The 26,219-nt window shown below is 38.7% G+C and overlaps 1 protein-coding gene across 2 annotated transcripts in view; it reads left to right on the forward strand.

The window, feature by feature from the left end:
• Positions 1-24,799, forward strand: part of LOC131060211 (uncharacterized) — a 100,075-nt gene extending 75,276 nt beyond the window's left edge. For both annotated transcript variants that reach the window (XM_057993370.2, XM_059218432.1), the window contains one exon: positions 24,398-24,799. In XM_057993370.2, the coding sequence (XP_057849353.1) occupies positions 24,398-24,476 (79 nt within the window). In that variant the 3' untranslated portion in view covers positions 24,477-24,799. The remainder of the gene's footprint in view (positions 1-24,397) is intronic.
• Positions 24,800-26,219: the final 1,420 nt, after the last annotated feature.

Consider the following 26,219-nt stretch of genomic DNA (forward strand, 5'->3'; position numbering starts at 1 on the left):
ATACAATGTTGAAATCTTGCTTGAGATTGTTGGATCACTTGAAAATGTAGATAACCCTTGCAATTTCCATTTGAGATGTTGATTTGTCTTACAATTTTGATTAACAAAATGTAGATCACCCTTGCATTTTCTCACAGAAATGTTGAAACCCTTGTAAATTTTTGGTTCGAATGTTGTTGATATGCTTGCAAATTCCACCCAGCAATGTTGCATCTTCATTGCAAAATTGCAAAGCAACCCCCAATATGCGCTTGGAAATGTAGAACAACCCCTCACATGCACTTCACAATGTAGGACAGGGTCTGATTTGTGCTAAAAGTTGCAACACACTCTTCCAAATGTGCTCAGCTGTGCATACACAAGGCAAAATTGTGCCGTACATTGCAGAACACCCCCTCATTTGCGCTCTACGCAGAAGGACCCTTGATTCGTGCTCAGGAGTGCAAGGCAGACCCCAAAACCCGCTCAGGAATGCATGGTGATTGTGAAATCCCACCATGTATATATATGGTGTGTAAATGTGCAAGTGAACAATGAAGCCAACCTAAAGATGAGGGAAACCTTCAATTCAAAACGTGTAAATTGTTAATTTTACTTTCAGATTAACAATAAACTCAGAAAATAGATGTTTGTTGTTAGGGTTTTCAACTTAGTAAGTGGTAGAGAGCAAACAACCAACCATATGAGACAAGACAACATTACCCTAGGAAAACCTCCTAGGAGGAAAAACCCAGCAAGAAGAGATCCTCAGATCTGATTATGAATTATACAATATTCTGATTACAACACTTATCTCTGATTGTCCAAACAACAAGTTGCCAAGGTGATGAAGGGTGATGCCCTAGCTGTAGATGACCAAGAAACAAATCAGCAGAAGATGACTTCAACAGGCTGGAGCAGAATTATCACCAAATGTCCTTGGAGTTTGCCAAAGAGCAGATTCGCCTAGTGTAGGAGAGCAGATCGCATTTGCTAGTAATGTGTAAAAATGAATGTCTTACTTCATCTTGAAGTTGTCATATATATATCTTCCTCTTTTGGCGGTAGACATCTAGGTCGGCTTGCAAGAAATAATTTAATATTGTTTTCTTAATTACTTTTCGCACTTTTGGTAAATGGGTCCAGCCCTAAGCCTTAGCATGTTTCATTTGGTTTGTTGAGACACACAATGTGGCGTGAGAGAGGGCCCAGCCCTAAAGGGTACATGTTACCCTTTGAAGAGATAAAAGGGCCCAGCCCTTAAGGGCGGATTCCAATGTTGCCTTAGGCAATTGGAATCCGCTCTTCACCCTAATTAAAACTAACATAAATGAGCATCAAGGTTGAGGGCCGACCAGATTGAAGGAGTAAACAATTTCAATGTTTTGGAGGGAAATTAAAATTAAAACAAATCAGATAGAAACCCTTGGCCGACTCAGCAAGTGTGGTGAATGTTTGCAAGAATCATATAAAGGAGGAGCAGGCCCGAGCAAGTGAAATCATTTTCACAATTCAAATCACAATCACTCCTTCACAAACAATTCGCAAGAAAATTAGAGTAGCAGTGAGGTGCGAGTTAGATTAGAAGGGTTGGAGCAGACTACTAGCAGAGGTAAATTCAAATCAGACTTGGAGGAAATCACAATTAAAATTGAAATTTTTCACAAGTAGTAAGGTACAAAATTGGTGCAGAATTTCAGATCAGTACCGAAAGGAAGGTGATTCATGAAGAGATACAAGCTATTTACATGCAGATCTGAGCACAATATTTCCACCAAATTGAGCATTCTTTTTCCCGAATTTCAAATTTTTTTTTTAGAATCTGAAGTAGAAATCAGAAAGTCTTAAACAATCATTTTTCTGGAAATGGAGTCAAAATGAGGGTTTTTGGGTCATTTTGTGAGATATTTGATGGCATTTTACCAACCTAAAGGGGTTTGAGATGCAATTCATTTCATTATTTTTTGAAGGATACTTTACATGAATAAGTTTCAGTTTTTCAAGTGAATTCAAAATTCAAAACTTTGAACTAACATATTCCTATCACAATTTTTTATTTTATTTCATTTTTGTTCGTAATTATGATTCAAGATGTTTTCTTTTCAGGATGATTTCATGAAGGAAATGTGTGGAATGATGGAGAACGATGGAAGCATCTTTCAACAACAACAAGAGGTCAAGCTTCAAGCAATGTAAAAGAGTGGATTTTCAAGACAATGGAATCCAAGACAGGTAAGAGGATTCTAGGACCTTGGATTTCCCCAAGATCAAAATGAGGGACTCTACAACAAGATCAAGAAGGATTCAAGAACGTCAAGATGCACAAGCACAAGACATTACAACATGAGAAGGTGATTACAATAGGAGGGACATTACAAAATGGAGGATTTCTCAGCTATGGCAAGGAATTTTAAGGTCAAGGATTTCCAACTTGAAGAGGTCGAGGTTTAGGTCATGCAGGGAGGTGAATGGAGAAGAAAAAGGAAGACTGAACAATGCGAGGAATTACTGGATTTACATGTGCAAGACAGTGATAGAGAAGATCATTACAACATGAAAGGCTCTACAACGCTCAAGGGTTTTCAATATGATGAAAGCAAAAAATGAAGGTGAATGCAAAACCAATCAAGATCAAAGTCAAGAATTGTAATGAAGATGGAGATGGAAATGCAAGTGCAAAGGATAGGATCAACATATTTAGGAAGATGCCAAGGGATTGCATTGCAACATAAAGGAAATCAAGTTGATGCAATTTGGGAATATGAACCATCACAACCAATCAAAGGACAAATGATCTTGAGTATCAAGACTTCCTTTGTGATGGAGAAAGTTTACACGATGTACATGCTAAGGTTGTGTCTACTCATCTCAACCAATCAAATAATGACAAGTCAGCATGTTCGGATTCATTGAACCTAACTCGCCAACAACTATACATGTTGAAGACATTAAATACGATGTTGCAACTTAATTATCATTGGTCATTTTCCTCAAAAGGATGTGCATTCAAGATGTTGTAATTTTCTCATTTAGGGTTTTCTTTGAACTATCTTGGCCGTTGATTTAGAATCAATCTGGGCCCTTCATTTGTAATTAGGGAGTCTATATAAGGCTTGGCCTTTTTATCTGTAAAGTTTAATAAGAGAATAATAGAAGTAACAACAAGTAGAAGCAGTAGGAGGAGAAGACCAAAAATTGTTGCCAAGACTATGGTGGAATTCGTACATGATTTTCTTTGAAGATATGGTGGATCTTTGTGTTTTGTTTCAACATTTTTCATGGTTTCTACTTCTCAAATTTTAGTTGAAGTTCATTGATTGTAATGAAGAAATGTGAAGATGTCTGATGGAATTTCGGTTCATACCATTTGTAATTTGTTGATTGCAAATTGCAGTGTATGGTTAGTCTAAACTTGATTTAGCACTAATTCAATTGTGGATGTTCATTTGGATTGCCCCATTATTGGGTATTTAGATGAATGTTTACAATATGTAAATCCCTTGTTACCTTTGGAGATTGCATCAGTTTTGTGTAGTTGTTTCCTCGTTGCGAAGCAAAGCTTGATTTGTGGAATCCATCTATCTTAGCATTATCCATTATCTTCATTGATCTTAGGTGTTTAGCTTAGATTTCTCTAACCCTTCATCCTATTTGTCTTTTATTTGAAGATCAAGTCATTTTAGTATTCTAGTTCCAGCTAAGCGTAAGTCTTGTTGATATAATTTTATAACACCTTAAACTTAGAAGAAAATACTAAGTATCTTATCCTCTCTTGAACAAGGACTCCTCAAATGCTAGACTATGTGATCAAATGAGGTGACTCCAAGGTTTCTTTAGTCATGTCTTGACTTTGCAAATGGATAGAGTCAGTTGAAATGATGTAGATATGTTGGTATCACAAAGGGACACGCAATTGTTCTTAGCTTGATCAATTCTTTCACAAGGAAATCCTTAGCAATTCCAAATTTTAAGACTCAAATGACATGATTTCCAATAACACTCTTGAAACTAATCCTACCAAAAGGTTTTGAAACAAAATGCAAAAGAATGAGGGTTGAGAGATCTAAACTATTCCTAACAATGCAAGAGATTATTATTGACTTAGTGAAACCAAACTATACTTTGTTTCGCCATAGGATACGAACTACACAAAGATGATGTGATCTTCTAAGGAATACTAATGATTTTCAAATCACTTTTGCACATCAACAACATGAACAATGAGCATAAACAATCGAACTTGAGCTTTGTAATAAGTTTAGACTAACCATGCACTACAATTTGCAATCAACAAATCACAAATGGTATGAACATGAGAGGTTTCACCACAAATCAACAACAATATCTTTCGTTCAACTAAAACCCCATTAAAATGATCTTAAAATTAACTTGAGAAATAGGAAACCATGCTAACATCCAAAAATTGCTGATTCTCTTGAAAGCACCGCAGGTGATGTGAATGTCTCATCCTCTTGTTGAACATGCTTCATTAAGCGTTTTAGGTATTCTTTCAATTGCTGATTCTCTTCTTTCGACTTATTTTTCTTTTCTTGCTCTTTTCTTAATCTTAATGACTTTGATAGAGTCATCCAGATTTTCAACCTCTTGCTCTTTCGTTGTGGGTCCTAAATCAATTGTCCTCACTTCATATTCCTCAAGGCTGATATCCTCCTTAGCTTCTTCAACTTCTAGAATGGCAATATGCATTGTGTGGGATCCCAAACCATCCATCGTTATCTGTGAGTACTTCTTTGCTTTCTTCTTCTCTACATCTCTATCAATGTTCTTAAGGACATCTTTTAGATTGCTAGTTGGCTCCTCTTGTACTACTAAAATCTTCCTCTTCATCCGACTCTTTAACCACTCAGGCATTGACGACTGCTCAACATCCTCATCCAAATCCTAAGACTCTTGGACATCTTGCAATGCAGATATCATATCATCATTGATGTTCTCATTTGAAATCTCCACATTTGGACCTTCTACAATCACTTCATTTGGAATTGGCTTTAACTCCATTGGTTGCTTATCAATAAGAACCTTGACACTTGGAGATGAATTTTCACTTCGATTCTTTTGTCGAGTGGACTCTAATGATTCATTTAAACTTTGTCCCTCTTGTATTCTTGGATTCAACTCCCTCTTTCCTTGAGGCTCATGATCAGCAATAGAGGTTCCATTCTTTTCCGTGGAAGTGTTTACCTCTTGTACTGAAGAAGTACTTGTAGATGAATGATGGCTTGGACTCATGAATAGGCTCTTCCTTTCTCTTTGGTTTCTTTGCTCTTGAACCTTCAGCTATGTCCTTTTCTTTATTGCGGCTTCCACTTGTTTTCTTCTTTCTTCTTCAATGCTAGTGTCACGCTGAATTTCCATTTCTTCATCATCAGAAGACTGCGAATCAAAGTCTTCCATTAATTTGCAAGTGAAGGAAACATTCTTTTCTTTCAATGCTGTAACCTGCTGCTCCACCTACCTCCTTGTGTATGCCAAGATTGGTCTCATCAAATCATTCAAGTTGGTCACCTCAGGTACATTCCAATCAATTTCAGGGAGTGGTTTCTGCTTTTCTTGTTCATAGCAGTGTTGAACACACTTTCCATCATCCTCCGCCTAATCTGGCACTTGAAATACTTGACAAGCCCTAATTACTTAAATTGACAACCTTGAATACATTTTCTTCCTTATGTCAAAATCATCCCGAGCATTTCCCTAGTAGTCTTCAAGTTGTACCTTGTGCCTATATTTCCTCTCAGTAATTGTCCTAATGACATTATATGAATCAAAATCCACTCTTGAGGAATAAGCGATGAGAGTAGAAATGCAATTCTTCATTTGGTCTCTTCGTTGCTTGGATTGAGGGACATGTTTTAATTGAATTTCCAATAACCAATGAAAAGCTCACCTCAGGCTTGTGTTGGTTCTTTTGAATCTTATCATAAGTGGATAGTTGCCTTGCCACCTCTAGCAAAACCATCTTATATGTCAGGAATCTTGGAAGCATGTAGGGTTTGGATAAAAATCCTTTCACTCGGATGTAGGTGAAGGTTGGAAACTGAATGTACCATGCTCCATATTTCTTTACTAAGTCCTTAGCTTATAATGAAAGTCTTTGGTGAGTGCCGCCTTGCAAGGTTCTGACAATATGCATGAAGAAAGCATCATTCACCCTCCTATAATGAGAGATGTTTTGAAGATGCAACTCAGGGTAACAATCAAACACCCTCACTTGTCCTTGCTCATTTCCCATTATCCCAATGCATTTCAATCCCATGTACTTACAAGTCCTTGCCAACATGTAGACCACACATGAGCTCATGTAAAAATAGCAAGACTTCTCCAACTTCTTCAATTGCTCATCTATGTTCTCACTAATTATCTTGGCCCAATTGATCATCTTTGCTCTTGTTGTGATCTCTTGAATGAAATAAAACATCCATGGCTCAAAACCAGCTCCTTGGGGGCATCCCATGACTCTACTCAACAGCGTAACAAGATCTCCATACTCCTTAAAGTCCAATCTATGAAGTTTCTTAGGCATTCTTGAAGGATGAGTTCTTGGCTTCTCCAACCAAGTTTTGTTAATGATTTCAGGATATTTCTCCTGTCTATCATCATACATCTTAGACGCCCCCTCCTTGGTTTGGTAGACCATAATATTATATACGAGGATTTCAAATGTTATCGAATTAGCATCCTCCGGGAGGTAAGCTAACACCTTTCCATCCAGAGCTATTATTTGCCTTTTCTGGGAATTGCAATACTTAGCACAGTCTACTATCAGCTCATTACATTGCATTGCGGGGGGAAGCCAGTTACTTGCACGATCCCATTCTGTAACATCCTCTTGGCCACCTTTGAAGAATCAGGTCCATACATCAATCTGTTGAATTTGTCTATGTTGAAGCATCCAATGTTAGTATCTCCAACTCTACTCCATCGTGAGAGGATCTTCATCTCCGGTTGTATGCCTATAGAATCTTCCTTGATTTGTGTTTGTCTTGACATTCCTCTGGTCCTTGGGGCTGACATCTACACTCGAGAGAAAACTTAAATTACAATAAAGCATAAATTGATCAAAGTAAGGGATGAAGTGCAACAATTAATGCAAAACAAGAAAACTTGAACTTAGACATTTACAATTCAGATTTGTAATGATATTCAAATTGATGCACAAATCAGAATTCAACTTAACGTGAGATAATAAGATTTACACCATTAAAACTCCTATTCTTTCTCTTCAAACAATCTCAGATTTTTACCCTTTTCACCTTGCAATAATTCAAAATTTCTGGAAAATGCCTTCATCTCAGAATTTCTGGAAATATCTGATATACTGATAATTAGCGCTTTGAAGCCTTATATCCATATGCTGTTAATTATCCAAATGCTTACTCTCATGAATGCTTGATCAATGTCGCCTTGTTGCTGTAAGTTGCCTCCAAAATCAATTTCAATGGCTGATAAACTTTGCCTCTTTCCTAATCACAGGTCTGCTCTGCTTGTTTGTAATTAAATGCGTTTGCTCGAATTGATTGAAATGAAGAATCCACATCCTACGTTTATATACGCTGGGTAGAAGTTGAAGGGATGTCGGCTTCTTGCACAATTGACAAGCTTAAAAAAGAACGTTTCAAGGAACCCAACACCTACCTCCAAGTCGGCTATCCCTTACTTGCACACCTTAAGGCCTACCTTACACACCTTATCTCAATTACCTTCAGACGACATGATCCATAAACAAATAAAATTTTCACCTCATTGTGCATAATTGCAGGTTTTAGCCACCTCCTTGCATGATTTCAGACTTTTATAATGTCCATGTATGATTTCGGAGATTTAACATGCTAGTGTAAGAATTCGGATTTTAATGTCTTCATGCACAATTTTGGGTTTTTGCTCTTTTCATGTAGGATTTCAGAGATTTAGTTTCCTTATGTAAGATGGCAGACATTTCACAGGGTCATGTAAGATGGTGGGTTTTTGCTTGGTTCATGTAATTTTGAATGTGAACTTAGCCTAGCACTTGATTTTGTTTAAGCCTAAAGCCCTTACTTAGTAATCTTTGCAACATATCGACTTTTGAGTTTAGATCGCCCATTCATTCGCCTTGAGATTGCAAGCATTGTCTTTCACACAACCTGACCTCATAGCTTAACATGTAAGAAGTCGAAAATTTGAGGCCTTCATGTATTGATCATTTCATGCAAAACTTAGTCATTCCCTTGACCTCTTTTGAAAATTTTAATGCTTTGGTTGATGATCTCTTGATAAGGCATTGGCACAAGGGTTTTAGGGGGGGTTCAGGCATCATCATACCAGATTTCGGGTTTGGCAGCTCATCATGTAAGATTTTGGAAGTTAGGAAGGCTTATGTAAGAAATCAGAAATTGGAGACTCCTATGTAAGATTTTGGAATTTGCAAGCTATCATGCATAAAGTCAGACTTTGAAAGCTCTTGGGCATGATCTTGGAATTAGAAGTTCATCTTTCATATAGTCATTGATTCAATTGCACAAAACTTGCTTCAAGGATAACCAATAAATCATCTTGCAAAGGTTGATCTTGACACCCTATCTTCCACCTTCCTCCATCCTTGCAAAATTGGAGAATGCAATAAAAATAAAAAATAAAAACTTCAAAATACAAAATTACCTCTTCAAACTTGCTCCATTTTAATTCTAGGCTGCTCAAAATCAATGGTGGGCTCTTTTAAATCCTTTATAGGCTTTTTAGGGGCTTTTACAAACTTCCTCAAATGGTCCTCAATCAGTGTTTCTTGCTCAACCTATGTGCTAGTTTTGTCAAGTTGAGTATGTATTTTTGGTTTCAAAACTATTTTTCACCTCATGCTAGAAAATAAAATGAATGTGCTTTTAGGGTGTTAGGTTATTTTAAGTCTCTTTTGTTTTGTTTTTATTTTTTAATTGTTGTGGGTGAGTCTTACCCTAGGGATTTGTTTGGTCCAGCAAGTTTGGTAGAATTGGCAAGTATGACCAAACTCGTTGGCTTATTGGATTATGAGTCTTGGGGACCCATTTAGTGCTGATCGCCTTGCCACTCACTAAGTCTTGGTGAGTTTGGGCAAGTCTTGAAACTATGATTTGGAGTGTTGGTGCCCAACTTTGTAGTGTCTAAATTTGCCCAAGTCATGGTCGTCCTTTGCACTTGGCCTTGTGTGTGTCCATTATATATAATCAATTTGAGTAAACTCTGAATGGGTCTCACTCGGTCAAATTTGGTGAGTCGGTGAGTTCACAAACTTGCTGAAATATCGACAAGATGAAGTTGCAAGGATCTGAGAAAATCCTAAGTCCAAAAGTGTTTTAGTTGTATTTTGGTGTTTCCATGAGTTTGTGGAGTTCTTATGGACTATCGAACATTTCCTGCTTGTTCTATATCCACTTTCAACCTCCTTTTCTTGCATAGAATCTTGAAAAAACCTATCAAGCCCTTCTTTCCATTTTCCTTCATTTTCGCCTTTTGCGGGATTCCACCATTTGGAACTCCCTTCTTTCCCTGCAAACATGAATTCTCCCATCTTTTCTCCTTTGTAGACTTTGAACATGGATCCAAATTTCCTCCCTCATCCACTTCTTCCATTCACTTTCACAAGTTTTTCTTGCACCTTCTCCTATTTCCCTTGCAGAAATCTTGCCCAACTTTAGACACCCATAGCCTCTGGTTCTCCTCTCCTTTTTTGCAATTTCTTCCCAAAGCCTTATGAATTTCCCTTGGACATATGGAATTCCACTCCAATGTCTAGTTTTTGTGTCCACATTTGCATTGAATTCTTGGAAAGGTCTTCTAGGCCTTTGTCCATTTGTTTCCTCCTGTGTGGAGGTCGACCCGACTTTAAGACCTCCTCCACTCCATCCATTTCCCATATCTGATTTTGCATTGGAATCTTACATCTCCTATTCTCACATCCTGCTCCACCATCTTTCGTAGTTTTTCCAAATTGCTCCTTCCACTTGTTAGATCCCCCTAGCACACCATTAATAATAATATTTGACCTTACAACTACCTAGCTAGGAATTTTTTCCCATAAACCATTATTTATCTTAGGGGCACAGATTCAAATGCAAATTAAATGATGGGGGGTAAGGTTGAGCCTACTGCTATAAATGTAGTTTTTGAGCTCCAGATGCTAATGATTATCACACGATTCAAACCGTCCATCTCATGGATTCCATGGAATTGTACTTTGCATACTAAGTCCAATTTTTAGTCAAATTCTCGCAAGTGATTGGATGACCCAAAAAATTATAATAAATATCAGTTTGTCTTCTAGAACAAGAGTTGGTCATTTTTTCTTTCCACTCTACTACAAGTGCTTGGGAGCTTTTAGGGTTTCAAGTCATGCAAATCTGGTCACCATTAGAGCAACGTTGTTTGTAAATCACAAGGTCATTATATTGTAATTGGGGCATGTAACTGAATGTCTCCACGGTTCTATTTATTAATCTTTAGGGAATTTTAGCCTAGGATTTTTCCTTGCTACACTTGATAGTATGAATGTAATGAAGATTTGATGAATTTGACAGTAGTTTAATTCATTACAAGCTTTGTAATGGTCTAATCTTCATTGCATATGGATTTTTGCAATCTTGCATGGATAACTAAAAATGTTCAGTAATTTGATATTATTATTTGTGGTGTATGTTTATGTACAGCTCATATTCCTTTGTGATTTCAATATGTTGTCTTTATTGGTATGTCATGACCCTATAACCCAATAGAATAGGAATTGGTCATAGAAGTAATAATCTACCATGCATTCAAATTAAAAACAACATTCACCAGTATTTTAAGAGTAATGGTTTGTATGCACCTCAGGATTGAGTAATATACATAGGGAATGTTAGGGTTTCGAGTAGATCCGAAGCAAATATGAACTAACAATTATATGTAGATTCAAATACAAAAGATAAAGAAATAAAACAAGACACAGATAACACAGAGATTTAACGTGGTTCACCCAGAATGGGATATGTCCACCATACACAGTCGTCCAATCTTTCTTATTATCCAGCAAAAATAGTACATCAACATTACAATGCCTTAAGCATCTTAGCCGCTTATAACATGTGTTTTTAGGGCAAAAACAAAGTCGGCCTTTTTAGGGTTTTATTACAATGTTGGTTTTCATCAAAAAAATACCCCAAATTTTTTTTTCTCGGGGGCTCCCGCCCTTGAACCCCCGCTTTTCTTTGGGGCTGCTGCCCCCGAACCCCTGCCCGGACCTCGACGAGGATACGTGCTGAGTGTATAGTACTTTGCTGATCAGTCGCCACATTTCAACAATCTCCCACTTGGAGAATGATCATGCTCCACATCGAACAATCTCCCACTTGGAGACTAATACTACATGACACCACTGTACATGCAACATCCGCTAGATAAAACACTAGGACTCGACTGGTATAAATTTCACAATTATCAATCAAGAAGACCAACAGAAATTGAAGAAGAAATCAGCTTCTCTTGTGGAACTGCCTTCGTGAACATATCGGCAGGATTCTCACTTGTGTGAATCTTCTCAAGCCGTAACTGACCCTCCTCCAAAACAGTCCGGATGAAGTGGTACCTGAGCTGAATGTGCTTTGTCCTTGAATGAAAAACAAAGTTCTTTGCAAGATGAATGACACTCTGGCTATTAGTATACAATGGGCTATCCTCTTGTATCTGACCCAATTCCTCCAGAAAACATTGCAACCAAATCATCTCCTTGCTGGCTTCTGTAGCAGCAACATACTTAGCTTCAGTGGTTGAAAGTGCAACAACCTTTTGCAGCCTAGAAATCCAACTGGCTGCAGTTCCCCCTATAGTAAAAACATACCCTGTAGTACTCCTCCGTGAATCCATATCACCTGCCAGATCAGAGTCAACAAATCCACTCAGAGCAGCATTAGATCCTTTGAAGCATAATGCCTTCGTAGTAGTTCCTTTCAAATACTGAAGAATCCATTTCACAGCATTCCTGTTGGTGTAAATAAATATTCATTATGGATATTATTACACTTAAGTTAACTTAGGATAATGCATTTCATAGTAGTTTGGATATGAGACACTTGGGTGTTTGTGTCACATTGGGATAGTGTGTGTAGGAGAAATTCCACCTTTTATGGTGTTGATCTTGTTATTACACTATCATATCCACTTATTGTGGAGTGATAATTTCACCTTCGGTGGGTGATTCACCTCATGTGGAATATTATATTATTTCTCCTACCTACCCACACCTATTTCCTACCTACCCTTGTTTCTCATTGAGCCACATGTCATATTTGTGTGCCCATACATCCATATGGCCTTGCCTATATAAGCAGGCCTCTATTCATTGTATTGGTTAATCCAGTTGATCATTTTTATATTGATGAGAATACAGTTTGTTCTTGTCATTCTATTGTCTCTTTTATGCTTTTCATTGTGCACTTGATCTTGGCAAAATCCAACATGGTATCAGAGCTATTGGGGCTTCGTTGATCAGTTTTTGGAGACATCGTGGAAGGCTTCTATTTTTGGATTTGGGGATCTTCATTTTTTGGAGGCATCATACAGCGATTTGGATATCACCGTTGAATCCGGGAGGCCATTTCCTTAAATTTCGACTATAAAGTCGACCTATTTTGGTGAGAAATTGTTTTTTCCCCAATTTTGCTATATAGTACGGATTTTCGGATTTATTATTATTTTTTCAGAAAAAAAAAATTTGTTCTTTTTTTTGAAAAATATTTTTCAAAAAAATTCGAAAAAATCAAAAAATTCGAAATCATCAAAAAATTGAAAAAAAAAAAAAAAAAAAGAGGGATTTTTTGGGGGGTCCGCAGACCCCCCCCCCCCCGTGACCCGCAGGTTGCAGGTTTGTCCGTGTGCAGAGACCGTACCTGACAGCGCACTCACCTCCTGCCGCCTGCAGCGTACCCTGCGCCTCGTCCACGACGCCGCGTCCGTCCGCAGCGGTCATCGCCTCCTCCGCCCGCCGGTCCCTACTCCGCCGCCCGCAGCTCCCCGAGCGCCGCTCCTCCTCTTCGGCGCCTCCCTGCTCCTCCCGTCTCTGGCACCCGCTGCGGCCTCCGGCGCCGCCGCCCACGAAAACCCTCGCCGGTACCTCCGCGGCCCACCTGCAGGTGCCAGCACATCCGCCACGCGGACACAGACCGGAGGACCGCGCCCGCCATGTGGCAGGCGGCCACTGGCCTGCGGTACAAACCGTACTGCATAGTCAGATATTCCGTACAGTGACACGCAGACTTCCGTACACCACGTCATCTGCACAGTTAGCAAAATCAGTACGGTACGGAATACACAGTCAACATTCCACGTCATTCGTCCGTACAGTACAGACGCCCAGTCAGCAGGAGGCGAAGTTTTTGCGACGGTCATACGGCCGTCAAATTTAACACAGTGACTCGCCGACGTCAGCGCCACATCAACATTTTTTGAAATTTTTTTGACCCCTCTCCATTGGGCTTTTCAGTTTTGCAGTCCAACTTTGGAAGGCCATATCTTGCTCATTTTTGCTCCTTTTTTGGTGCAATTTTTTTTGAAATGGGCTAAAATTTCGTGATCTTCGCAGTGGTGTGGTTATTTTCTGATTTTGGTGCACAGGTTTTTTGAAATTTTCGGATTCTCTCAGCTGTACCTATTCAATCCTCAATTCTGCAACTTCAAAGGCCTCGTTTGAGCTCATACGATCTCCTTTTCAGGTGCCGTTTTTTTTGAAAGTGCTTATTTTTTCGTCTACTTTCAGGATCTATGATCAGATTTCAGAGATTTTGAGTGAAAATTGTACTTTCAGATATTGGTCTTATTTGGCCTATTAGGTACTTGTAAATTGCTTGGATCTTAGTTAGATCTCTTGCATTAATAGTTTGAGACTCTTTTGGCCTTACTAAGGCAGTTGTAAAATTGTAAATCAGAAGTCCACTTTGCCATTTTTTGCAAGTGGCCCATTGTATACGCACTACTTATAAAGTGCCAAAATCATCACATTTGGGGGGGGTTCTTTGATTGAGTGAATTTGGGGGGGTGTCTTGTGTGATTGTGTCTCTCTTTGTGCTCTTTCCATTCTTGTTACAATGAGTCCTAATAAGTTTCCACCATTAACTCCACATAATTATGCATCATGGAAAATTAAAGTATGGAGTAAACTAATGGAAAAGGGTCTCTCACACTACATAGATGGAACAATAACAGCACCACCTGATCCTAAGGCTGATCCAAATGTTCAATTAGAATGGCTCACAAAGAATTGCATGGCTCTTGGAACCTTACGCAAGTATGTATCAGATGACCTCATTTTCCACATTGAGAAGTGTACAACAATCAAGGAGGCTTGGGATATGTTTCAGAAATTGTATGGACAAGTTGATGAAATCAGAGGCTATCAGATTGATAATAAGCTCACCAACTTAGATCCCAAGAATTTTGATACAATCCAAGATTATGTAACCAAAGCAAATGAGCTAAGAGCAAAGCTAAAGGATTGTGGAATTGACAAAAAGGATGCTCAATTGATATTCAATTTGTTGGATAAGCTTGCACCAGAATATGCAGCATTTGTGTCTAGCTTCCAAACTCATCGTTTGACAGTGGGGAGTTCTTATGTTATGCCTTCATTTGATGCTTTCACAGAAAAGTTGATATTAGAACAAACTAAGTTGTTGAACATGGGGTTTCTCAAGTCTTCAAAGTCCAAGGCTTTGGTAGCAAATCAAGGAAATCAAGGAAGACAAGGCAAAGATTCCAACAAGAAGAAGAAGCAATCTAAGTCTCAACCACACCAGGAAAAGGGACAATCATCCCCTCCATCACAAGGCAATTTTCAATCCTCTTCCAAGAAGGGGACACCACCTAAGAAGGATAAACCAACTTGTGCATATTGCAAAAAGTATGGTCATGATGAGCATCGATGCCACGCAAAGCAAGTTGATGAGTTAACCAATCTTCTCAAGAAAAACAACATCAACTTGCCATCCACCTACACAAAGAAGGATTCAACTCCTTCCTCTTCCTCACAGTCTAAGGGAAAAGGGCAAGCATTTGTGGCTACAACAGGTTCTTCACAGCAATGGATACTTGACTCGGGTGCCTCATATCACATGGGTTCTACAAAGGAGCAGTTTTTTTCATTGGAGCCATCTAAGGTACCTCACATTTACATAGGTGATGACACACAAGTAGAGGTTGAAGGGAAAGGTTCAGTTGACATGGATGATGGAACATTTGAGAATGTTCTCTATGTTCCTAACTTGTCTACCAACCTTCTCTCCATCTACCAAATCACTCACTATGGGAATGGGAAAAAGGTTGAGTTTACCCCAGATTCAGTTGTGGTAAAGGAACTTGATGATGATGCCTTGGTAGCAGTGGGACAAGTCAATGACAACTCGAGACTTTATTCATTCTCTCACTTTGTGCCAAGTTCACCTTCTAGGGCCTTGCTTACTCATTCAAATTCAGAAAGTAAGCTATGGCATGAGCGGTTTGGTCACCTCAACTACCGCTATCTTCAGCAGCTAAGCACTAAAGACATGGTCATAGGTCTTCCTCGAATCAGTTTTTCAGAGGGTGTATGTTCAGGTTGTTCCATGGGCAAGCATCCCGAAGAGAAGTTTGATAAAGAGAAAACTTGGAGAGCTTTGGAAGTTCTTCAACTTGTTCACAGTGATGTAGCAGGTCCATTTCCAGCACCTTCATTCAGTAAGGCCCGCTATGTTCTTACCTTCATTGATGACTACTCCCGCTTCACTTGGGTCTACTTTCTCATTCATAAGAGTGAAGTATTTGACAGATTTCAGGACTTCAAGACTCGTGTGGAGAAGCAATCAGGGAAAGTGGTCAAGATTCTTCGCACAGATAATGGAAGGGAATATGTGAACAAAAGACTTGAGGATTTTTGTACATTTGAGGGGATTGATCTTCAGCATTCTGTTGCATACACTCCACAGCAGAACGGGGTTGCAGAATGCAAGAATAGAACTCTCAAAGAAATGGCTAGCTGTATGATACATGCACGTTCTCTTGATCCCGCCTTTTGGGCAGAGGCTATCAGTTGTGCCACACACATCCAGAATCGGGTTCCTCACAAAGCTTTAGAAGGTATTACTCCTTTTGAAGCTTGGGCTGGTAGGAAACCGATTGTGAGACATTTCAGAGTCTTTTGGTGTCCAGCATGGGCTCGCATACCTCCACAAAAACGCAAGGCATTGGAACCTCAGAGTTGACCTTGCATATTTGTTGGATATCCTGAGGGTGTTAAGGCATACAGATTGATGGATCCAGAGACACATGAGGTATTCATTGAGAGGAGTGCTCACTTTGAGGAAAGCTCTCCTAGCTTAGCCTCTCTACCTCCTCCACCTTCCTCCTTTGTGGATAGTGATGTTAGTGATTCGGATGATGAGACTCCCTCCACTTCGACTCGCAGGGTTACACCTCCGCAGGGTCCACTTGCAGTTGAGGAGCCTCGTTCTCCACCTCCACCTCGACCTCGTTGGGCTCGACAGACACTTGAGTCCGTGGGTTCTCTTGTTGGGGATCCTTCGGATACACGGAGAACTCGATCACAACATCAGGATCTTCCACATGCATTCATTGCTACCGCTTCCGATCCACAGACATTTAGGGAAGCATCAGGGGTTCCTGAGTGGGACCAAGCTATGGAGGAAGAGTATAGTTCCTTGATGAGGAACAACACATGGGATCTAGTCCATCTCCCTAAGGGGAGAAAGATGGTTCGATGTAAGTGGATCTATCGGACCAAGTTTGTAGCGGATGGTAGTGTGGATAAGTATAAGGCTCGGTTTGTTGCAAAAGGTTTCTCGCAGGTTGTAGGTGTTGACTATACTGAGACCTTTGCACCCGTAGCCAAGATGAACTCCATTCGTTTGACACTTGCTATTGCTGCAACTCATGGTTGGGCTGTACATCAGATGGATGTGAAGAGTGCTTTTCTTCATGGTGACCTTGATGAGGAGATTTATATGGAGCAGCCACAGGGTTTCATCCAGGATACTTCCTTGGTTTGCCGACTAAGGAAATCTCTCTATGGCCTTAAGCAGGCCCCCAGGGCTTGGTATGCCAAGATGGATTCCTTTCTTCTCTTCGCAGGTTTCACCAGGTGTCATTCCGATCCGAATGTCTACATTTTGCGACAGGATGACTCTCACTTGATACTTGTGCTCTATGTTGATGACTTGATCATTACAAGGAGTACTTCATCCATCATTAGCAGGGTCAAATCTGCCTTGCATGACAGATTTTCTATGACTGACTTGGGTCTTTTGCACTACTTTCTAGGGATAGAGATTTCACAGTCACCTTCCGGGATTACACTATCGCAGCCCAAGTATGCTCTTGATCTTTTTGCACGCTTTCATATGGCTGATTGTAAGCCTGCCCCGACTCCCTTTCTTTCAGGAGTCAAGCTTGAGGCTCAGTGTTCTTCTCCACCAGTTGATGCCACTTTGTATCGTCAGTTTGTGGATAGTCTCATCTACTTGACTCATACACGCCCTGATATTTCATTTGCAGTTGGCATGGTTTCCCGCTTCATGCAGGAACCACATGAGCTTCATTGGAAAGCTGCCAAACGCATTCTACATTACATCCAGGGTACACCTCACTATGGGATTCACTATGCAGCAGGCACAGGACTTCGCTTGGTTGGTTACACAGACTCCGATTGGGCTGGCGATCTCGTTGATCGTAAGTCTACTTCTGGTTACAGTTTTCACCTTGGTTCCGGCCCCATTTGTTGGCAGAGCAAGAAGCAACATGCTATTGCTCTCTCTTCGAGTGAGGCTGAGTATCGAGGCGCTGTTAACGCAGCAACTGAGACCATTTGGCTCCAGCAGATTCTCACAGAGTTTGGTTTCACCACTCCACGACCGACAGTCCTACATTGCGACAATCAGAGTGCTATTGCCATCTCGAAGAACCCGGTCCAGCACCAGCGGACCACACACATCGAGATTCATATGCACTATATCCGAGAGCTCATCCAGGAGCAGGTCATTGATTTGCAGTATTGTCCTACAGCAGAGCAGGTTGCTGACATATTCACCAAACCTTTCACTGAGAGTAAGTTCCAGCAGTTGTGAGCTCTCTTGGGGGTGCGGGATGTGTCATTAGGGGGGGTCAGCTGACTTCTCCTTCCTCTCTTATGGGGGGGACTTTTTCCTCTTTGAGGTTTTGTCCTTCTTCTTTGAGATTCTTTTGTACATTCATCTCTCTTTTGGGGGGGAGTTTTTTCCCACTGGATTTTCTCCCTTTCTCCGTTTGTGAGAGATTGCATTGCATAGTTTTGCTTGCATTTGCATTTTGTACATGGGTACCTATCATGGCCTAGTAGCTGGGACCCATCTTGCATTTGCTGACTTGAGTCTTCATTCCCTTAAGTTGCACTTAAGGGGGGGTGTTGGTGTAAATAAATATTCATTATGGATATTATTACACTTAAGTTAACTTAGGATAATGCATTTCATAGTAGTTTGGATATGAGACACTTGGGTGTTTGTGTCACATTGGGATAGTGTGTGTAGGAGAAATTCCACCTTTTATGGTGTTGATCTTGTTATTACACTATCATATCCACTTATTGTGGAGTGATAATTCCACCTTCGGTGGGTGATCCACCTTATGTGGAATATTATATTATTTCTCCTACCTACCCACACCTATTTCCTAGCTACCCTTGTTTCTCATTGAGCCACATGTCATATTTGTGTGCCCATACATCCATATGGCCTTGCCTATATAAGCAGGCCTCTATTCATTGTATTGGTTAATCCAGTTGATCATTTTTATATTGATGATAATACAGTTTGTTCTTGTCATTCTATTGTCTCTTTTATGCTTTTCATTGTGCCCTTGATCTTGGCAAAATCCAAAAATTCCAATGTTCCATACCCGGATTACTCATAAACCTGCTCAGAACTCCCACTGCATGTGCAATATCTGGCCTTGTGCATACCATTGCATACATCAGACTGCCAACAGCTGATGAATACGGGATGTTAGACATTTTATTAACCTCTTCCTGTGCCTTTGAGCACATCTCCTTAGTCAATTTGAAATGACTAGCCAAAGGTGTACTAATTGCTTTTGCATCCTGTATGTTAAATCTTTTCAACACCTTTTTTATAGACTCACTTTGGGACAAATTCAAGGTTCTATTTTTCCTGTCCCGTGTAATCCTCATACCGAGAATTTGCTTAGCTGCACCCAAATCCTTCATAGCAAATGACCTGGCTAATTTCTGTTTAAGATCATTTATATGTTGCATGTTAGACCCAACAACAAGCATGTCATCAACATAAAGCAACAGGATAATATAACTGCCATTATCAAATCTCTTAAAATATACACAATGATCAGAATGACATCTATGATAACCGTGTTCAGCCATGAAACTATCAAATTTTAAATACCATTGTCAGGGTGCTTGCTTTAAGCCATACAAACTTTTCTTCAACCTACACACCAAGTTCTCCTTACCTTTGACCTCATATCCCTGTGGTTGCAACATGTAAATTTCCTCCTCCAAATCTCCATGGAGAAAAGCTGTTTTGACATCTAATTGTTCAAGATGTAAATCATCTGCAACCACAAGACTACGTACAGTTCTAATTGAAGTCATTTTTACAACTGGAGAAAATATTTCATCATAATCTATACCTTTTTTCTGTGCCAAACCTTTTACCACAAGTTTGGCCTTATATCTTTTCTGACCTCCTTCCTCCTCCTTTAGCCGATAAACCCATTTGTTAGGCAAGGCTCTTTTTTCTGCAGGTAAAGGGACTAAGTCCCAAGTCTTATTTTTCATCAAGGAGTCCATCTCCTCTTTCATGCCTAGCTCCCACTGTTGTTTGGCATCTACCTGCATTGCTTCTTCATATTCTTTTGGTTCACCAGAATCCGTTAATAAAATAGAATACAAAGAAGGAGAAAATCTTTCAGGGGGTCTACTTGTCCTTGTAGAACGTCTAACACTTATAGGAGTTTGTGGGACAATCTGTTGTTGCTGAGCATCAGGTACCTAAGGCATTTCATTTTCAGGAATTTCATCCAACACCACATATTCTTGTTTGTCCTGTTCATGCTTCTTCTCCTGCATCTGTTCTTTATACATAACCTTCTCATTGAATATAACATCTCTACTTCTAATTATTTTCTTATTTTCAAAATCCCATAACCGATAGCCATATTCATCTATCCCATATCCAATGAAGGTACATTTCTAAGATTTAGCATCAAGTTTGGTTCTGTTTTCTTTATCAACATGGACAAAAGCTTCACAACCAAAAGTTTTTAGAAAAGAATAATTTACCTTTTTACCAGTCCATGCCTTCTCTGGAATACCACCATCCAAAGGGGTTGAAGGTCCTCTATTTATCAAATAGACAACAGTATGTACAGCATCTGCCCAAAAATGTAAGGGCAATCCAGCATGCAATCTCATGCTCCTCGCGCGTTCCATGATAGTCCTATTCATTCTCTCTGACACACCATTTTCCTGTGGAGTTCCTGGAACTGTCTTCTGCTTTCGAATCCCATTTAAGGAGCAGTAATCTTCAAATGCTTTGCTGCAATACTCACCTCCATTATCCTATCTGAGACACTTCAACTTTTTTCCTGTCTCATTCTCAACCAAAGCTTTCCATTTCTTAAAAGTTTCAAAAACATCTGATTTTTGTTTTAGGAAATATACCTATGTTTTTCTAGTTGAGTCATCAATAAAAATAACATAATAACAAGAGCCACCAAGAGATGATACCCGAGCCGGTCCCCATACATCTGAATGTACAAGCTCTAACTTCTCACTCTTCTTCTCTTTCCCAACCTTGAGAAATCTGACTCTTTTCTGTTTACCATAAACACAGTTTTCATAGAACTCTAAATCAATCTTCTTTAGTCCTGGCAATAGATTTTTGGAGTGAAGGATTTTCATCCCTTTCTCACTCATGTGCCCAAGCCTATGGTGCCACATTATCGAATCTGTTCTTGCAACATTTATTGTTGTTGTCCCTGCAGTAACTTTATCTGTAGCAGCTAAGGTAGAGTAAGTGTTACTAGTACACAGATATAATGTGCCTACCTTCGCACCTTTAGCTACTACTAATGATCCTTTAGTGACCTTCCACATACTGTTTGAGAAGGTAACTATGCAACCTTCACTACCTAGTTGCCCTATAGAAATTAAATTTCTTCTTAAATTAGAAACATGTCTTACCTCCTGCAGAAACCAGTCATTACCATTCTGCAACTTGATCTTTATCTTTCCTTTTCGAACAATTTGACAGGGCTCATCATCACCCAAATATACCTGTCCAATATCACCTTGAACATTATCTAGAAAATATTTTCTATGGGGTGTAGCATGAAATGAAGCCCCAAAATATATTACCCAGGAATCATTAACATTATTCAAACATAAGATTAAAGCATCTTGTAAAGTATTACTTGCAATATTAACTTCCTTACTGTCATTTTCATTTTTGTCTCCTTTGTTTTTTCGAGACCAATAGTCTTTCTTTAGATGACCAGGCTTTCCGCAGTACCAACAATCTTTCTTTCCTCTAGATTGAGAGCGTCCTTTCTTTGACTTCCCTCGTGACTTCTCATTCCCAGGGCCTTTTCCTCTTTCCTTTGATCTTCCTCTGTTGTCCACATTCAAAACACTACCCGATGATGTTGAAGTCTCACCTATGCTTTTCCTTCGTATTTCTTCGCTTAGGATAACACCAACAATATCATCAAATACCAAAGTATTTTTACCAGAGATAGAGTTACTTACAGCCATAACCAAGCTATTCCAGCTTTCTGGCAAAGAACATAAAATCAAGAGAGCCCTAACCTCTTCTGCAAAGGTAATTTTTACCGAAGACAATTGACTGGTAATTGTATTAAATTCATTTAAGTGCTCCGCTACAGATCCTCCCTCACTCATTTTCAAATTAAACAAACGCTTCATAAGAAATACCTTATTCGAAGCCGAGGGTTTCTCATACAACTTAGCCAATGTTGCCATCAAATCTATAGCCGTTTTTGCTTCTGTTATATTGAATGCTACAGATAGCGCAAGGCACAATCGAATGGATCCCAGTGCCTTTCTATCTAAAATGTCCCACTCTTCATCTGACATTGTGGTCGGTTTCTTTGCCTTTCCTTCCAATGGCCGGCACAAATCCTTTTGATACAGGTAATCCTCCATCTGCATTTTCCATAACTGATAATTCTATCCGTTAAACTTTTCGACCTTGAATTTGGAATCCTCCATTGCTCCCACTCAAATCTGAAAGTCCTGCCAATTTACAGAAAACCTCGCTCTGATACCAATTGTTAGGGTTTCAAGCAGATCCAAAGCAAATATGAACTAACAATTATATGCAGATTCAAATACAAAAGATAAAGAAATAAAACAGGACACAGATAACACAGAGATTTAACGTGGTTCACCCAGAATGGGTTACGTCCACCATACACAGTCGTCCAATCTTTCTTATTATCTAGCAAAAACAGTACATCAACATTACAATGCCTTAAGCATCCCAGCCGCTTATAACATGCGTTTTTAGGGTAACAAAGTCGGCCTTTTTAGGGTTTTATTACAATGTCGGTTTTCATCAAAAAATACCCCGGCGAGGATACGTGCTGAGTGTACAGTACTTTGTTGATCAGTCACCACATTTCAACAGGGAAAACATTTGTAGCGAGTTTTAAGAGTTAATTATCCCATGTTTTGCATATCCACATCTTGCTGTTATGTGATGATATCCATATCAGTTTAAAAAGAGGTCTTACGTGCTCTAGGTTAGTCTTGGGTCTAGTAATAGCCTTTTGGACCAAGCATACATTGGGTACTACATCATCACTTTCTGTTTGTTCATCTTGAGTTGTGATTAATCCTATTAAGGATACCACTAGGGGAGCCCCCCTTAGGTCTAGCTGAGCTTGAAGTTAAGAAGAGATTACACACTTTCAATTATTGTTTCATTGTTTCTCTGCCTAATCATAAGTTAGAGGTTTGTTGCTGTGGGTTTGACACCCTTGGTGCTTAGAGAATAGGTTGGCTTTAAGAATTTGGGAACAGGGAGGATTACCCCTACGAGGTGGTACCATGAACATAACATACAACGATTCTCTTGCTCTTATTTCCTGCATATATTTGTGTATTGTCATTATTTTCTTATGCAAATTGCTTGCAAAAATGGTGTGATGAACTAGACTGGATCATGATTAAAATTAAGACACTAAAATAGAGTGCATTATCGGTGTAAAATGTGGGTTCATAGAACATCTAATGAGTGAAATTGACTAATAATTAACCAGTGAAGCTCTCCCTAAGACTCTTGCGGGCTAGTATACCATGATTGAAATTTTCTTGGTTAGTCAACATGCTCTATTCAATCTTGCAAGAGTTCGGTCATGCTTGTCTTCAAAGGTACATTTAATAGGTCAATGTGCATGGTATTTGATTTAGTGCAATTTTAGTAGTCCAAGATGCATTTCATATGCTTGAGGTCCTTGCAAATCAGAAAGTAAAACCTAGCAGCATTTTCCTTATTTACATATTAGATTTATTTGAGGTGAAAATTGATAAGGAGCATAATTTACAATTTCAAGTTAGGCCTTTTTTAAAACAGAAAGAAATGCATCACAAGTCTCTATGGCTGCAATAATCTTAGCGGGATTAGTCTTGCTCTCTTATAAAGAATAGTAATAGTAACAAACTAAATAATTTCTCCTCTCCTTTTTGTTAAGAGGATAAATAAAGAGCACTGGTAGATGACTGTGGCATACACATAGCTTTGAATTTTTCTATACTTGTAAGTTATCAAACTTGAATTGCTGGAATTTGTTCCAACTTCTAAGTTATCTGACTACCTGCTTTCTACATGTGTAGTGGAACCACATTCTTACTAATCTGTATTTGCAATTGCATTATCTCAAACTTGCTGCTTCATAGCTTGTGTTTCATAGTTATTTGGATACCACATTGACCTCTTCTGTTTCTTCTTCTTTTTTAATCTTTAATTGATCAAGTTAATTGACTTCCTAGGGACAAGTACTTGGTCTGTCTCTTTTAGAGAGTTAAAATTGGTTGTTTGCAGTAGTGCCCACTATGTATATCGAATGTAGTCTCATATATGGTATGATCTTTGTCACAATGGGTATTTTTCTTCGAGGAAACTAGGATTGAACATCATAGAGTATTGCATCCCTAATGTAATAGAAAGATTCCAATTATGGAAACAACCACAAATGATCATTACAATCATTCAATTTGCTTTGATGAATTAAATAAAGCATGTGTAAATTTGGAAGCAATTCAGTTTACTAATTTACTATTAATGCTATTTTGGGTATATGTCTCACATTAAGTTATGCCTATATATTTTGGTGACAGGTATAGCTTGAGCTATATTCCTTTTGCACGAGCAACAGCTAGAAAATGCATGGGCACTTGTTTTGAAGTAGAGTTTTAGACTATGATTATCTAATTAGTGTTAAAGTTGTTCCAGTAAAGTAAGCTTTGACATCTACAAGCATCGGGGTTTCGAAGAGAGTTGTACCTGTGGGCAAAACAAAAATTGTGTATCATTTTTACTCATCATCTCAATGATGGGTCATGGAGTGTGATTCAGAATGTTGTTGAAAAATAGAAGTGTTTTTTCCACAAGTGTTTTGCTCTTTTGAGTTTTATTTATTGGGATTGATTATGCTTAAGCAACTCATGCTTTTAATGTGTTTAAGGAGAAAATGTAAATAAAAACGCATTGTTCATATTTATTTAAAAGATTTCATACCAGTGTTTCTGTTCCTAGATTGGGTCAATTCAATTTGAATTCAATAATAGTTCCTTACTTGCTCATTGAGTAAGGCTATTTTTTCTTTCATCCCACTTTTGAGTTGCATTTTTTTATTTAAAAAAACTTGAGAAAAACATGCCAAGGACAGTTCCATTTCAATTTTAGTGCTGAAGATATTCGCTTTGCTTACTGATTGGAGAATTCTTCTAGACGTTCTTGTAATGTCGTATGAGAGTAGAAATTATTGAAATTTTAATTGATGTTTGTGAGAATTATTTAGATGCAAAGGCCATAGTGACAATTTTTGGGGTACTTTAAAAAAAAAATTGTATCTTATGTTGTGGATAATTTATATGCTCTATTTTCTACTAGAGGTATCGTTGGTTAAGATGCTTACTCCTGTCTGGTATTAACTAAGTAATCTATGAAAATGAAAACATGGCATGAATTTCAAAATTAAATTTAAGTATTTGCTTTTTAAGTTTTTTGCCTAAAAGGAAATTTTCCATGAACTCCAAGCATATTTCAAATGTGAGAAAGAAAGCTAAATAAAACCTAGTGTCTCCTAGCATTTATCCACAACACTCTTTTTCTTTGAACGCTCTCCTTAATTCGAATCAAACATGAAAAGCACCATTAAGTGTCAATAAAGATTAGCTTCTTGTCTTAAGTTCTTCCTCTTTGTGGTCTCTAGTTTTTCATTTTTATTATTAATTTTTGTGACACGTGCTTACGTGATAGTTTTTTTTTCTCTAGAGAAGTCCTTCCTCTTTATGATCTCTAGTTTTACAAATTTTTGTGAAGAGTAAATGCTGTTTCTGTACAATCTTAATATATATTAGCTTCAAATTCACTGTGGGAAAACAAAATAAACAATCTTGCATGACTTTTCCACTCCTTGGTCCCAATATCTATTTTTGTATTTACCATGATATGTCAGTACAAGATATCAAAATTCTTAGTTCCCATCTTAATTTTATGGATAGCATTGTTTTCTTTTTATTCACTGCATTGGTACTTTTTATGTGTCGAATGTCAGGATTGAGTTCCTTCTCTAAAGCTTCTTCCATTAGTCTTCCTGAGCTAGTCATAGTCTTTTTTAAAGAGGTTCATCATTATGTTTGAAGATCATTCCCCCACCACCCTTTCTTCCTAATCGTGGAATGTCCTTTAACAAAATTGTCAACATTGAGCTTAATTCATTCAATCTTTAGGAGCATTTATTTCACACATCTATAGGTGTTTTTTCATTCTATCAGGACTAAAACCACTGTCAATTATTTTAATCAGCTTCGTCTTTTCAGAAATTTATGATCGTTTGATGGTTATTTGATATCAACTTCTCAGTAAAGAAGAATTTTGATGTGGAAGCCTCTTTCTTCCTCTATATTTTGCCTACTAGATTTTCGTTCTTGAAAA

Source organism: Cryptomeria japonica, chromosome 3 (assembly GCF_030272615.1).
Source record: "Cryptomeria japonica chromosome 3, Sugi_1.0, whole genome shotgun sequence".
NCBI classification, from domain to species: domain Eukaryota; kingdom Viridiplantae; phylum Streptophyta; class Pinopsida; order Cupressales; family Cupressaceae; genus Cryptomeria; species Cryptomeria japonica.